General features: G+C 41.6%; 2 protein-coding genes across 2 annotated transcripts; both read left to right on the forward strand.

Moving 5' to 3' along the window:
* The first annotated feature begins 1,696 nt into the window (after positions 1 to 1,696).
* LOC311598761 (zinc finger protein 669-like) lies at positions 1,697 to 10,488 on the forward strand. The gene is made up of 4 exons (XM_084784102.1): positions 1,697 to 1,830; positions 5,242 to 5,405; positions 8,685 to 8,811; positions 10,126 to 10,488. Exons 2-4 carry the CDS (start codon positions 5,292 to 5,294, stop codon positions 10,278 to 10,280), a joined length of 396 nt encoding a protein of 131 aa, XP_084640228.1. The 5' UTR covers positions 1,697 to 1,830; positions 5,242 to 5,291; the 3' UTR covers positions 10,281 to 10,488.
* On the forward strand, positions 10,314 to 11,769 carry LOC311598745 (uncharacterized protein). The gene has a single exon (XM_084784077.1). It carries the CDS (start codon positions 10,532 to 10,534, stop codon positions 11,726 to 11,728), a length of 1,197 nt encoding a protein of 398 aa, XP_084640203.1. The 5' UTR covers positions 10,314 to 10,531; the 3' UTR covers positions 11,729 to 11,769.
* The last annotated feature ends 4,135 nt before the right edge of the window (positions 11,770 to 15,904 follow it).

Below are 15,904 nucleotides of genomic sequence, written 5' to 3' on the forward strand. Positions count from 1 at the left end.
ATAGGGTATATAAGCTGAGTACAAGACCACTACAGGCTGGCCATGATGTTTATCAACTGAGAACACGACATGGTGCTGATCAAGTTGCACACAAGTCTCCAAGTCCAAAGACCTGTCAGAGATCAGACCAGACCACACCAGACCAAACCAGATCAGTCTGGGGCCCAGACCTAAGGAAGGATGCCCTCTGTGGACCACACAGTACACTGGGACAGATTCTGAGCTATACCTGTGAAGCCATCGGCCACACTACAGCTGTACTCAGCAGACTAGGGGAGGTATTGGGCTGTCTGAAGGAAGTGTGATGAGTGTTTGACTAATAAGGCATGTGTAAAATCTCAACACTTGTCTCTTAGGTTCTTCCTTCCCTCCACTGATGACACTCACCTAATAAGAATTAATACATGTTGCAGTATTACAAAGTCACCACCCACCCCTACAGTAAGCAGGTTCTTTTTCACATTTGTGACTCCAGCAGCAACTACCTACCCTGTGTCCCCTGCCATGCTTACAATAAACTATCCCTCCTAGTCTAGTCTGAAGGGAGAATCTGTGTTCCTCATGCAAACCCTTTTTCTCTTACTGAACAGTTGCTGACATGACTCAAATGGGTAATTTTGAAACTCAGTGGTGGTACAGATCTTTAACTTAGGAATTTAGTTAGTTGGTTTAATCAAGAGGACAGCAATGTCAGTGCCCTAGGGAACAACAGGGTGGAGGCAGACTACCTGAGTCAACATGGGAGAGCCAGCGTAGTCACAGCACAGAAAGAGAGGGACAGGAAGAAAAGTGAAAGCTTTCCTACTATGGCAGTAATTGAGATGACCCAAGAGTCAGGTGATCAGTTTAGGTCGTTGATAAGTATCCTGACTGGCCTTTTCTTGGGGCACAGCAATAAAGAATCAGTTATTATTTTATGTGTCAAAGTATTTTGCCTGAGTGTGTATTTTTCCACTTCATTCCTGTCTAGGAACCTCTCTTGTATTCTTCAACTTTCCATGGGTAGATAGACATTGTCTGACTAGTTGGACCACAGCCTGTGAGCCATTATTTCTACATAGAGATTCATTCTATCAGGTCTGTTCATCTAGAGAACCTTTCTTTACTAATTCAGCTATAGGTTTGTTTTTGTTTTGTGTTTTGCTTTTCGAGACGAGGCTTCTCTGTGTAGCCTTGGCTGTCCTAGACTCCCTTTGTAGACCAGGCTGGCCTGTGTGGGAAGGATTGTAAGCTTTGTCACAGGTGAAAGCAGCCTTGGCAAGCCAGCCAGATTCAGATCCGGCTTGAGCGCATGTGGATCGGGAAGAGGATCAGCGAACAGGCCGGATCAGCTCACAGGCCAGAGACACCGTGGAACGGATACCGGATACCAGAAGGTTCACTCTTGTTTCCCTTTAACCATTTTTTCCCTTTTGTGTACATTAGTTGGGTTGTATAATTAAGTTTAATTGTTAAAAAACAGAGCCACAAGCCTCGAACTCAGAGATGTGCCTGCCTCTGCCTCCCAAGGGCTGGGATTAGAGGCGTGTGCCACCAAGGCTGGCCAACAGCTGTATTTTGTTTGTTTTTGTCTATTTCAAGCAGCTGGGCAGCAATGGCTGGAGGTGGAGACAGACAGGTAGGCTCTCAGAGCCTGAAAGGCAAACCTCTGCTGATCTGGAAAAGTCCTGGCCCGAGCCAGAGGAGGAGGAGGAGAGTTCTTCAGGGTGCCATGCTGCACCTTAGGCTCCGTTGCTGAGCCTGCTTTAGTGGTGGCTGGTGTGTGGAGCCCTGAGCGCTGATGCTGCGTGCTGTGAGGGGAGCACTGGACAACTCCGAAGTCCCGGCATGGTGAGTATATGGCCATTGTCCCTAACGGGGAGGGAAGCAGGCTTTTCAGAGCCTGTAACAGCTTGGGGCCCAGGCTTTGGGAGCTGTACCTAAGTCCTTAAGGTATAGATTTAAACAAACAAACAAACCAAAAACAAGCTGGGCGTGGTGCTGCACGCCTTTAATCCCAGCACTGGAGAGGCAGAGGCAGAGACAGAGGCAGGCAGATCTCTGGGGAGCAGTTTACAGTGTGCACTGCAGGGTGAAATAGGGTACGCAAGAGCTAGGTCACAGACTAAAGTGTAAGGCAGTCACCTTTCGGGGTCACGGTTATGAAGAAAGACTTGACTGAGGCCGACTGAGTGATCTTGTAATTTCTTAGGATGTATTAATTCATGCATGTTTACGAAAACAGACCACATTGGTGGGTGTACAATTTGGGGAGGTTAGGTAGAGCCAATGATTATTGACTGTTCAATGGAGACAGGTGCAATCCTCTTTGATATAGTTAAGTCAGCTCAGAAATTTTAGACACAGGCCTTTGGCTGTTGGAAGAGGAAGGAGACAGTCCTTGATCAGGAATGAGGCCTGCAGGCATCACGCATGCGCAGAAGGGGGTCTTCATGTAGATTTGGCCCGAGACCTGCCTGGACATGCCCAGAAACTGACAGGGCAGAGTTGGGTACATCCTGTTGGGAACCAAGGAGGAGGGGGCCACAGTGGGACACTGGAAGTGGGAGTATAAAGGCATGCCTGATTTCCGCAATAAACTGCCTGACTCCGAGAGTCCTCAGTGCCATCTACTCCTGTCTCCAGGGGTCCTGGGCCTGGTTCCCAGCAACAGGCTTTATCTGTGTGTGTCAGGTCCCAGATCTCAGCAGCCAGCACTGCACACAGGGGCAAGCAGGGTCAAACAGTCATATTAATGCCATTCCCTCTACCAGAGAAGGGCCTGCTCTTTGAAAGTCAGTATAATGATTCGTTTCTCAATTACATTTATCTTTTTCAAACGTTAATTATTGGTTTTAATTCTTAAATTTCATTTTTTAAAATGTATCACCTCTTTATTCTCTTCTTTCTGTTCTCCAATGTTGCCTGGTCATTAAGAATTTCATTCCTTTTTCTCAAGTGCTTTCTTTTTTTTTTTTTTTTTTCTTTCTTTTTTTTGGTTTTCCGAGACAGGGTTTCTCTGTGTAGCCTTAGCTGGCCTCGCTTTATAGACCAGGCTGGCCTCGAACTCACAGAGATTCACCTGCCTCTGCCTCCCAAGGCTAGGATTAAAGGCATGGGACACCATGCCTGGTCTCAAGCGCTTTCATTATTTCTGTTTATAGAAATTATCTTTTTGTAGCCCAGGCTTGCCTTATCCTATGTATTTGAGAGTTGCTTTGAACAACCGAACCCTGCCTCAGTTACCCAGTGCCAGGAAGACAGTTGTTGCATGCTATTTGATCTCGTTGTGATCCATGAGATTGTGAACTGTAAAAACCTGTCTTTGGTCCCATTGTGATCCCTGAGATTGAACTGTAAAGTTCTGTTTCTTGTGGTTGAGCCCTAACACACCTTTAACCCCAGAAATTTCTGTTTATTGTAAACCGATGATTAAGGTGTGGTTCAGCCAACCTTACACTTTAATCCAAGAGCTTTTTGTACACAGGATTTAATGAAGTTCACCCTAGGTCAAGAGGCAAAGCAAGAAACCATCCGGACAGGGATTAAAGAGTTGAGGGGTACTTAAGACAGCTTTAGAAGTAGAAGGGGCCTTTGGCCTTTTAGCTCCTGGGCTTTATTCTTGGGATTTTTAGCTCCTCAGCTCCCTGGCCTTTGGCTTTTGGGGCCTTGAGCTAGCAAGCCTTTGACCATGGGTTTTTTGGCCTTTTTCTCCTGGGCTGTCAGCTAAACTAGTGAGTGTTTTAGGCCTTTTTATGTAGGATGTGAGCTGAGTAGGACGGTCAGCTTGGTGCTTTCTCTGTCTCTGAGCTAGCAGGGTTTTCACCATAGCATTTGGCTCCTGAGTCTTTATTGGTAAAATAGAACAAATAGGGATTTTCAATTAAAACAACAGACAGTCAGTCTTGTAACTCTTCCAGGCCGGTACCTGACTGGTAAGTGGGAAGGAAAAAAGACCAGCGAATGAGTGTTCTCTGAGCTCCCTGCCATTTTCGGAGAAATAATAAAGAGAGACCTGTGTAAAAATTGAACTCACTGGCCATCTTTGAAGCTGTTGTAGCCACAACACAAGGGAGGGGGAGGAAGGAAGGTGAGAGCTTTCTGCTTTGACAGTATTGGCATTAGCAGTGAGTAGTCAGGTCATCAACTTTAGATATCAATGAAAGTCCAAACTGGCCATTTTGTTGGGTTCACAGACCAGGGCAATATAAAAAATCTGCATAAGGAACTGAACTTATTTCTAGAAACCAAACTTCTGTACTTAAACTAACTCAACCAGCACAGAAGATCCTGACAAATTGGCATAGCTGTGCTTAAAAGGATTGTTATTTTACCTGACTGAAAATGCGCAGCCCGAGAGAAAGAATTAAGCACTGCTTTGTGCACTCTAGTACACGTGTCCAGCCCGTGGCGAATATTGGACCATAGTGCCTGTTTCAACTTTTAAAAATAATTCTTGAGATTATAGTTAAATCATTTCAACCTTCTCCTTCTTTCTTCCTACTGTTAAGTCTCAGATCCTGGGCCAAAGGGCTGAGGTGCCTATTGAACAAATCAAAGCCAACTTGGCAGCCAGGTTTTTCCCAGCATGCCACAGTTCCTACCTGTTACAGGGTTTGGCTAGCATACACTGACCACCTTCTAGCCCAAGGGTTGGGCAGCCCTTCTCTGCCTGCCCTTCCTCATGCAATCCAGTCATTTTGGTTACCTGGTGTTTGCCATATAGTTTACACTTCTGTCATCTTGCTCAGTCTCTGCTCTCTCCTCTCCTCCTTGGCCTCATATGGTTCAGGGTCATGTCTACTCTGGACTTTCCCAGATTTCCTGCCTCTGGCTGTGCTCTCCTTTACATCTATGATAAACTTTCTACCCAATCATACTTAGGAGAAGTCGTGTCCTTTTTTTTTTTCTTCCTCTTTCTTTTTTTTTTTTACTCACCTACCATTAACCACTCCTTGCTTTCACATTTGTAGGAACTCTTTGCTTCAGTTGTTGCTACTCTTTGAATTTGAGCGAAGTTTGGCTGCAGGACATCCCAGGTGTGGGGCAGCGAATGGCTGCACTGGACAGTGAGTGTATAAGGGAATGTGCACACAAAGGACCCTGTGCCTTGGAAGGTGCACAGGTGCCCTAGGAAAGTGCAAGGGTCTACTAAAATACAAATTTACCAGACTAGGGCTCTGTCTGACCCTACAGTGGAAGTGCAGAGGTTTGTAGGCCTCTGCTGTACTGATCTCTGTCATTTGACCTCTGATCACCTAGTAGGTGAGCTGCAACTCTCCAGAGGCCCAGCTGTATTGCTCGAACTGCTGATGGACTTTGGGCAGGCCTCGCAACCAGGAGCACCAGTAGGAGACTGCTTGCGGGTTCTTTCTCCTCTGATTCAGCTGGAAGGAGCTGTGATGAAGACCGCAAGTCACACCATGGTGAGTGTGGGGCCTCTAACCTCAGGCCAGGAAGAAAATGCTGACTGAGCTCTCAGAGTCCAATCTGCTGGCATGGTCTGTGAGGCATACTGTTCTGTTGGTCTGTGTGGTGACATGGTCAGAGGCCCTGAGTGTGGATTCCTGTGAAGCGGGAGGCTGTGCATCCCTGGCCATAGGACACTGTGGAGCCTAGAACATCACTCTCGGTGCACACACACAGGCATTGCTTTTGGTGTGCAGGGGGAAGGCAGATTTGAAAACCTAAGGCCTGGTTTCTAGAGGTTCTGAATGTTGCATTCCGCGTTCAGTTCTGTGTGATAAGATTTACAAATAGTTTAGACGCTGGTAGAGAGGAGGTGGTGATCATCCGCCATTTCTTGATTGGAATCCTTGTAGCTTTCTACCACCACCAGTCACCATGGTGTGCTTCAGGGGAACGCAGTGCCGGGTACACAGCAGCGTCTGAACTGCAGAGTCCTTTCGGCTGTGCATGGTGTGGTGCAGGTGATAACGCCAGTCTCCATCTTGTGCCATAATCCCCGTGGCAGGACACAGATACTAAATTATCCTTCACCACAGTTTTGTGTGTGGACGTCAGAGACGCTGCCTTTTGCCTGAGACCACTAGGGGCGTGAGGGGCTGCAGAGCCACAGCCCCCCCCTTTCTGATCACCTCCATTTCCAGAGAGAGAGAGAGCTCTAGAGCATGGAACTACTCTGCTTTGAAATAATAATCAAATTGATGTCCTCTCTCTATGACTATGGAGTTAGTAACACAGAATATATTTTTATGGTCACATAAAAGCTATCCCACTAAGTAGATTTAATTGAGAAAACAAAGAGTGAAAATAAAACATGTTCCACACTCTTGTCCCCATTCACCCTAAGTCCATCTTCAGAATTTATTTTCCCTTTCCAAAGAGATCCATGCTTCCTCCCCATACCCTTCCTTGTTACCCAACCGCTCTGGGTCTCTTGACTTTGGCTTGATTATCATTTATCTAATACATAATATCAACTTATAGTTGAATGCATACCATATTTATCATCCTGTGTCTGAGTTACCTCACTTGGGGACATTTTTCTAGTTGTAACCATTTGCTTGTAAATTTTATGATGTGCTTTTTTTTAAACAGCTGAGTAATACTCCATTGTGTGAATGCACCACATTTTCTTTATCCATTCTTCAGTTGAGAGACATCTAGGTTGTTTCCAGTTTTGTCTAAGAAGACTAAAGATACTGTGAATATAGCTGAGCAAGTGTCCTTATGGTAGGGTGGAGCATCTTTTGGATATATGCTCAAGGGTTGTATAGCTGAGTCTTGAGGTAGATGGGCTTCCTGTTTTCTAAGGAACCATGATATTGATTTCCATAGTGGCTCTATTAGTTTGCACTCTGATGAGCAATGGAGGTGTGTTCCACTTGCTCCACATCCTTGCCTGCATGATCTGTCACTTCCATTACTGATCTTAGCCATTCTGACTTTCTTGTTTTTTTTTTTTTATGTTGTTGTTGCTTTGTTTTTTAAAGATAGGGTTTCCCTGTGTAACAGCTCTGGATGTCTTGGACTCACTTTGTAGACCAGGCTGGCCTCGAACTCAGAGGTCTGCCTGCCTCTGCCTCCTGAGTACTGGGATTAAAGGTATGTGCCACCATGCTTGGTTCTGACTTTCTTTTAAAGATAGAATCTCATAGTAGTTTTGATTTGTATTTCCATAATGGCAAAAGATGATTTCTTTAAGAGTCTCTTAGCCATTTGAGATTTTCTTCTTGAGCAATCTCTGGTTCTATACCCCATTTTTAATAGAATTTTTTGTTTTGTGAACATCTAGTTTCTAGGTACATATTTGTATGTTTGGTCTCTTATCCGTTATAGAGTTGGCAAGAATCTTTTCCCATTCCTTAGGTAGTCCCTTTGTCTGATTGACTGTCACTTTTAGTTTAGAGAAGGTTTTCAGTTTGAGGTCTCATTTACTAATTGTTGATGTTAGTGTCTGCACTATTGGTTTATCAGAGGTTTATCTCTTGTACCAGTGTGTTCAGGGCTGTTCCCCAAGTTTTCCTTCTGTCAGTTTCAGTGCTTTATATTGAGGTCTTTGATCCACTTGATCCGAAGCTTTGTGCAGGCTGATGAATATGGAGCTATTTGTCTTCTTCTACTTGCAGAGGTGCAGTTTAACCAGCACCATTTGTTGAAGGTGCTGTTTTCTTCCCATTGTATACTCCTGGGTTCCTTATAAAAAAATTAGGAGTTTCTTTGTGTTTCCCTGCATTTAATTTGATGTTGGCTATAGAATTTCTGTAAAATTACTTTCTTATGTTTAGAAATGTCCCTTGTATTCCATAACTTTTGTTTTGTTTTATTTTCTGAGACAGGGTTTCTCTGTGATAGTCTTGGCTGTCCTGCACATCCTTTGTAGACCAGGATGACCTTGAACTCACAGAGATCTGCCTACCTCTGCCTCCCAAGGGCTGAGTTTAAAGGTGTGTGTCACCATGATGAGCTTCCAGAACTGTTATCCTGAAGTGGTGTTAGATTTTGATGAAAGCTTGTTCAGTGTCTAATGAGATGATGCTGTGGTTTATTTATGTCGTATTATGTGTATGGTGGGTTCTATTACTTCTGTTACTGATATTTATTTGTTTAAGAACCGGTGCTTCTCTGGGATGAAGCCTATTTGATCATTGTGGGTGATCTTTTTGATGTGTTCTTGGAGTCAGTTTGCAAGAATTTTATTGAGTAGTTTTGCATCTGTGTTCATGAAAGAAGTTGATCTTTGTTCAATCTTTATGTGCTTTGGATGTTAGGGTGACTGTGGCTATATAAAATGAATTGAGTATATGCTCTAGCACACAACAAGGACATATGCACAACCATGTTCATAGCGGCTTTATTCATAATAGCCAGAACATGGAAATAGCGTAAGTGTCCCTCAGTAGAAGAATGGGTAAAGAAACTGTGGTACATTTACACTATGGAATACTACTCAGCTATTAAAAACAAGGAATTCCTAAAATTTGTGGACAAATGGATTGAACTAGAAATGATCACACTGAGTGATTCTGGATCCAGAGTTCTAGGGTTAGATGTGGGCCAACATGGGTGAATCTCATTATTAAATTTCACTCTATAAGGCTTGTTAATTATGCTAGAAGTTCTGTGTCAAAAAATAAGTGGAGAAAGCACCAGAATTATAGGAATATATTGTCAATGAAGTATACATGCCCAATGTTGTCACTATCATGCTTTCTGTTGTACTCATGTATGTGATGTTTTAGGATGCAGTGACCTATGATGATGTGCATGTGAACTTCACTCAGGAAGAGTGGCCTTTGCTGGATCCTTCCCAGAAGAGTCTCTATAAAGATGTGATGCTGGAGACCTATAGGAACCTCACTGTTATAGGTAAGACTGTGAATTTTCTGTAACTTTGTATAATGAGGGGACAACTGTTTCTTTGTTGTTTATAATCTTCTATAATATCGATTGAGAAAGAGGAAGGATTAGGTGAATAAATCAGACATGGTTCTAATGTTCACTGAAGATAGCAACTTAAATACTGCATAATTTTCAATAATATATCAAACATTTTCTTGTACTACATTTTAAGCTATAACTGGGAAAGCCACAATATTGAAGAATACTATCGAAGTTCTAGAAGACATAGAAGGTAATTTTCATGTGCAAGTTGATACAAATATGCCTCTGAAGACATTTTCATGTGTCCTGGAAGTTTTAAGGGAAAGCCACAGTGTAAATACAATAAGCACAGCTTTAGGTGTGTTGATGTTTATTAAGTCCTCACAAAACCATGCACCTCAATGTCAGGTATCTGATTTGTGTTTGCAAGGTATTTCTTTAAGAAAGAAGTCACGGAAACAATGCCTTAAAAGATATCACCATTTGAATCATATCCCGACTAGAGCTTCACTGTAGAGCTGCCAGGGCCTTTAGTTCTACATTCAGATATTAGAAAAGGTGTACCCTCGAATAGGAGATGAGATGTGTCTAAAATCTTCTAAAAGGCAAATAGTCCATAGTAACCTGGCATTACCTGTATTGACATTGCTAAGTTCAGTGAGAGGGGCAGTTATGATAGGTCAGAAGGTTATTTGGGAGAAACGTTAATCCCTATACCACATGTCTATGAGGAACAAAAAGCCAAACTCTGTGAATGCAGTATGGAAACCTTTTATTTTTTATTTCTTCTTCAATAGGTGTGTAATATGTCACAGTAGATACAAGCCATGTATGCATAAGAAGCAATGTGCCACTCTCTGTGCAAGATAATGTAGTCCACAGTTAGAGTAGACTTCTGAATGCGCTAAAACTTTAGGAACGTGGACATCCTTTTGTTTGTCCTGGTTCACTTTATAAATAAAGTATGGCTCACACTAGCGCAAAAATTATGAATGCTGTCAGTGTGGTAAAGCTCTGAAATCTCCCAGTTCTCTTCAAATACATGAAAAAAACCTCTTATAGGAAAAGGATGCTATAAATGTGAGCCCTGTAATAAATGCCCTCACCATCTTAGGTATCTTCAAAGATGAAAAGCAACCTGTAATGACAGGGAACACCATGAATGTAAACAATGTGATAAACCTTAAGCTCTGATTCTTCCTTATAGTCAGACCAAATTATAAAATTAACTCATGCAGATAAAAAGATTCATAAGTGTAAGTGTGGAAAAGCTTTCACATGTGCCAATTATCTTCACAGGCATGAAAGAAGTCATGTTGAAGAGAAACCCTCTGAAGTTATTCGATGTGGGGAAAGATGTGTTCTCCAAATACATAAAAGAACGCACACTGGAGAGAAACCTTACAAATGTAATCAGTGTGGTAAAGCCTTTGCATGTCAGAGTTTTCTCCTAATTCATAAAAGAACACATACTGATAAGAAGCGCTATAAATGTAATCAATGTGGGAAATCCTTTGCATGTCACAGTGCCCTTAAAAGGCATGAAAGGTTTCATAGTGGAGAGAAACCCTACAAATGTAGTCAGTGTGGTAAAGCCTTTGCACATCAAAGTCATCTTAAAAGGCATGGAAAAACACATATTGGAGAGAAACCACATGAATGTAAACAATGTGGGAAGGTCTTTCCATATCACAATGATCTTGTAATGCATAAAAGAACACATACTGGAGAGAAACCTTACAAATGTAATCAATGTGAGAAAGCCTTTACAAGTTACCATTATCTTCCAATACACAAAAGAACACATACTGGAGAGAAACCCTATGAATGTAATCAGTGTAGTAAAGTCTTTGCATCTCACAGTAGTCTCCAACAACATAAAAGAACACATACTGGAGAGAAACCCCATGAATGTGAACAGTGTGGTAAAGCCTTTGGACATCTCAGTACTTTCCTAAGACATAAAAGAATACATACTGGAGAGAAACCTTTCAAATGTAGTCACTGTGATAAAGCCTTTGTGAGTCACAGTCATCTTCAAATTCATGAAAGAATTCATAGTGGAGAGAAAACTTTTACATGTAATAAATGTTATAAATCCTTTGCATGTCAGAGTAATCTAGTTCATAAAAGATCACATACTGGAGAGAAACCCTATACATGTAATCAATGTGGGAAAGACTTTAAACAACACAGTAGTTTCCTAATACATAAAAGAACACATACCGGAAAAAAAACCTATGAATGTAACCAATGTGGTAAAGTCTTTGCATGTAACAGTAGTCTCCAACAACATAAAAAAACACATACTGGAGAGAAACCCCATGAATGCAAACAATGTGACAATGCCTTTGCAAATCGCAGTAGTCTCCAAAGACATAAAAGAACACATACTCAAGAGAAACTTTACACATGTAATTGTGGAAAAGCCTTTGTATGTCAGAGTTATCTCCTAATTCATAAAAGAACACACACTGGTGAGAAACCGTTTGAATGTAATCAGTGTGGGAAAGCCTTTGCATATTACAGTAGTTTTCAAAGTCATGGAAGAATTCATACTATGGAGAAACCTTACAAATGCAATCATTGTGATAAAGCCTTTGCATATCAGAGTTCTCTCCTAATTCATAAAAGAAGACATATTGGACAAAAACCCTATACATGTAATCAATGTAGTAAAGCCTTTGCATGTCAAAGTGATGTTAAAAGGCATGAAAGAATTCATGCTTTAGATAAACCCTATAAATGTAATCAATGTGCAAAAGGCTTTTCATGTCATAGTAATCTTCAAGCTCGTGAAAGAACGCATACTGGAGAGAAACCCTACAAATGTAATCAGTGTGGGAAAGCCTTTGCATGTCACAGTGCTGTTAAAAGGCACAAAAGAATTCATACAATATAGAAACCTTACAAATGTAAGTCAATGTGATAAAATGTAGTGATAAATAAAGTAAAACTTTTATAACTGGATTTGAGTGAAATGTTGCAGTAAGGCCTTTGCTATGCTTGGATTAATTATTAGAGGCTGAGGAATTGTTTTGAGACTGTTTGAATCTTGAGGGATTGAAGAAAACTGCACTTGTTCTGCTACATGGGAGCTTGCAGCTGCACTGACCTTGGTCCTAAGATGCTCCTGGCAAACCTGGAGTTCTTACTTCTGCCTTGTCTGTTCTCACAGACAGCAAGGGCAAAGTAACCTTTCCTAGCCCCAGGTAGCTTTGTATAAAGTTTGAATAAAGTAACTTCCACGAGCTCACTGGGTGCCTGTCTTTTCCAAAAAAACTGAACCCTTCTGCACATCACAGTGATTTACTAATGCATAAAAGAACACAGAATCATATGGGAGAAAAACCATATGATTGTAACTACTGTGGAAAAGGCTTTTTTTATGACACAGTAATCTCTAAATGCATAACAGAACACATACTGAGTTCCTCTCTTGCGATTGGCAAGTAAGGTCACTAGTGCACAGCTGGCAGGCAATGGACCCCAAACTATTCTTAACTCAGCCTCAATGTCATCCACTTTGCCAACATTCCCTGGGCTCAGCCACAGCTACTGGGTTCCTGCTTTTCTGCTCACTCCCCTGCTGTGAGGACCTCAGACTTCTCAGTGTTCTGTCAGCAGACTCATTGAAATGAAGGCACTGTCCATGTCTTAGGATGTTCACTCTCTGTAGCCACATCACATCTAGAACTGGCCTGATAAAATATGTCTTTGGATCAGCAATGCTCTAATGTTTTCCCAGAAGAAGGAAAGAAAGGCCAGAGGAGGAGAGACCTGAGTACACAGCTGTTGCCCTTATGTTTATCTTTTATTTACTTATTTTTGAGACAGGGTTTCTATGGAATCTCAGAGGAAAACAAACACTCTGTTTCTTTCTTTCTTTCTTTCTTTCTTTCTTTCTTTCTTTCTTTCTTTCTTTCATCAATACATGGGCATCTGTGTTTCTGGAATTTCAGAGACACATCCAAACACAGCATAGAAGAAAATATTGACAGGATTTCAATGTGTGTTGTGAATGGTCTTTAACTGCACTGGTGCTGAAAACTGTATGTTTTCTCTGTCTCTCCCAATACAAGAATTTAGTAGTCCCCAGTTAAAGTAGACTTGTTGAGTGTGATACAAGTTATAATTAATTGGTTTTCCTAATTTGTTGGGAATACATCAACAAGCCCACACTGCAGAAAAATCAGTATGACTAATAGGAATGTGGAAATTATGCTGTCGTGGTTCACTTTGCTAATGTAGTTTTTTTGTGGTTGTGCGGAAGCCTGGAAACATGTTTCAGGAAGAGACTAGTCTGGACAGCCTGCAACCACCCTCAACAAGAACAGTTTAATCATGGTTTCTTTGAACCACACTCATTGGATCTACAAGGCAAGTCTTCTTATGATCTGCATCTAGAAAAAAGAGGCTAGGGGCATTTTTCCTCAAAGTAATATAGGCTTACACCCAGAGAGTAGTTAGTTCATGCAAACCTAAGGTGCAGGAGACTCTGAGGATACAAAGTTCAGTGTGAAATAAACCTAGGTGCCCCTAGGGACTGGCAAATGGCTATTTGAATCAGAAAAGCCAGTCTGTACAGCCATAGGCCTGATACATAGAAGCACTGAAGGCTGATGGAGGGTTCTGGAAGCACAGTGCTGAAGTAAAAAGGAAGTGTGCCTTTGCCAGAGAGTCACACTGTCAGGAAGTAGGAAGCTCCTGGGGAGGAGGCATGACAGCCAGCTCTGTAATTCACCAGAAATGAAGCTCACAAAGAGACAAAGGAGGAGGATGCTCTAAAGTCCCTTGACAGTTGGGAGTTGGCAGCAGGGCTGGTGCTGTGGAGAGGATGATGGTGATGGTCACTGATGGAAGATGGTGCTTTAATCAGCGTGTTCTGCCTGATTTAAGCATTGCACATGCGCATATATAGATGCCTCACACTCCCTGCTGTATACACATACTTTTAATGTGTTGCTTATAAGTAAAGTTAAAGAAGAAATAGAGAAAAGAGCCACAAGTCTCCCATTCACCTTTCCACTGAGAGTGGAGAGTCACGTGTGTTGGAGGTGACTCCTCTGGCTTCACGCTCCTTCAAGCTTGCCACCTCATCATTTGTGGGCATTTGGGCTGGCTTCATAGTTTTTATAATAAGGTCTTTCACCTTAGTTTATGAACCAAGAAAAGACTCACAGAGAGGGCAAAGACACAATTTCAACCTAGACTGCATCAGGCGCAGCAAGTTCCAGTTTTCTGAGGGCAGAATTAATTAGACTTATTGTGTTTCTAAAATCCAAAGAGTGTGGGAAGCCTCGCTCACATTCGCCATTACAAGATGGCGCTGACACCCTGTGTCCCATGCTGACAAACAACTAATCTGCGCATGTGCGAAGGGATTTTCCACTCGTTGTGCTCTGCCTCTCCCGTGGCATCATCTCGCCCAATGAGCAACAGCCAATCAGGGACTGACACGTCCTAAACGGAGGACAGTTTCCTATATAAGGGAGGGGTTTCTGCTGTTTGCTCTCTCTGTCTCCATTTTACTTGTTGTAAGCTTATGCTCTCCCTCTCAAGATGCATTAAAGCTTTACTGCAGAAGGATCCTGTTTGTGTGTGCAGCGTCGTTCTTGCTGACGAGACGGTAACGCTAGCCACAAAACAGCTTAAGTAATTACAAGGCAGTAATGACTTATAATGATGGCAGACCAGGCCCAAGAACGGTGAAGAGGAAAGAAGAGAGGTGGATCCGCGCTAGGGAGAATTTAGCAGGTGGTGAACGGCTGGTTAAGGGAAAGCAACCGTTGATTAAAGAACTAGCTAGAGGAACCAGTTGTTGACTAGAGATTGAGGAACGGAGGAAAAAGAAATACTAGAAAACTCAGGCATATGTGGTACAATCTGAAGGTCTTCAAGTCCAGGAGAGCTTTTTTTTTTTTTTTTTTTTTTTTTTTTTTGCTCTTTATGTGCCCCAGACTCTGTCTCGCTTACTTACTGTCTTTCTGACTCCTTGCTCCTTGCTTGGTGAGGGCAAGAATTCTGGGGCCAGTGCTTGACAAAGTTCCAATGCCCCAACAACCAGGTGTCCCTAAGGCTTGCCTGATAAAGTTCCAGTGCCTGGATGTCTTGGATTGACCCTTTTCTGTGGAAATTCCTCACTGTTTGGCTTCTTTCCAAAGGCTAGAATTGGAAATTACTAAAAGCTGATCCTAACAAAAACTAATGAAGTTATTGGTGACTCCCTGGGAGAATACAGCTGTGCAGAAAATTGAATCTTTCATAGAATTTATTCAGATTCATTGTTAGATTATTAGCAAATGATTTTGGTAAATGATTTAGAGGATTTTGGAAGAATTAAGAAAAATTTAGGGAAAAATTGAAAGCTGACAATCTGTAATTAAAATCACTATATCTTTATGCTCAGCTTCAGAAACTAGGAACTAGATTAGAAAGAGATTTTCATCGTGCCATTATCAACAGACCTTGGTGCCTGCTTAAAAGCAAAAGAAGACATTTTTAAAATTCTAATGTTCCTTTACAGGATTATAGTAAGTATAGAAATTATATTGAAGTAAAAGTTCATGATGAGGTCAAATGAATACTTTGGAGACAGTCCTAAAGTCCTAATAGTTTTCTATTCTTTACAAAACTACAGTAAAGATAGAAATTGTATTGATACAGGAGTTCAAGACAAAGTCACAGAGACAGGTATATTGGCTCAGTGAACTGCCTGCCCTTTTGAATAAGCTTCACAGGCCAGGACTTGTCTGATGTTATGGAAAGATAAAAGGGCAAACTGCCTCTAAGTAAAAAGGCTACATAATATTTTTAAATGATAGTTTTATTTTAAATATAAAAAATGAAAAGAAAGGATCATGTAAAGGTCAGGAAGACAAGTTTACTGTATCAGGTGGAGGGATTGAATGTTGATTTATTAACTATATGCTGATTTAAAATAAAACGGAGTCACTTTGTTTAATATCTTTTGTAACCACAAGGCTTTATGATACCAATTATAAGGAAGAAAGTTTTGAATTAAAAGAAAACTGATTTTATCCTAAAGTTAATTTTGAGTTCTCAGGAAATTTGCTGT

Source organism: Acomys minous, assembly GCF_964271855.1.
Source record: "Acomys minous genome assembly, chromosome: 5".
NCBI lineage: Eukaryota > Metazoa > Chordata > Mammalia > Rodentia > Muridae > Acomys > Acomys minous.

Coding starts and splice junctions, on each gene's coding strand:
- LOC311598761 (XM_084784102.1), top strand. CDS start 5,292: ATGGACTTTGGGCAGGCCTCGCAACCAGGAGCACCAGTAGGAGACTGC. Junction 5,406..8,684: donor AGACCGCAAGTCACACCATG/GTGAGTGTGGGG, acceptor GTGATGTTTTAG/GATGCAGTGACCTATGATGA. Junction 8,812..10,125: donor TAGGAACCTCACTGTTATAG/GTAAGACTGTGA, acceptor TTATCTTCACAG/GCATGAAAGAAGTCATGTTG.
- LOC311598745 (XM_084784077.1), top strand. CDS start 10,532: ATGCATAAAAGAACACATACTGGAGAGAAACCTTACAAATGTAATCAA.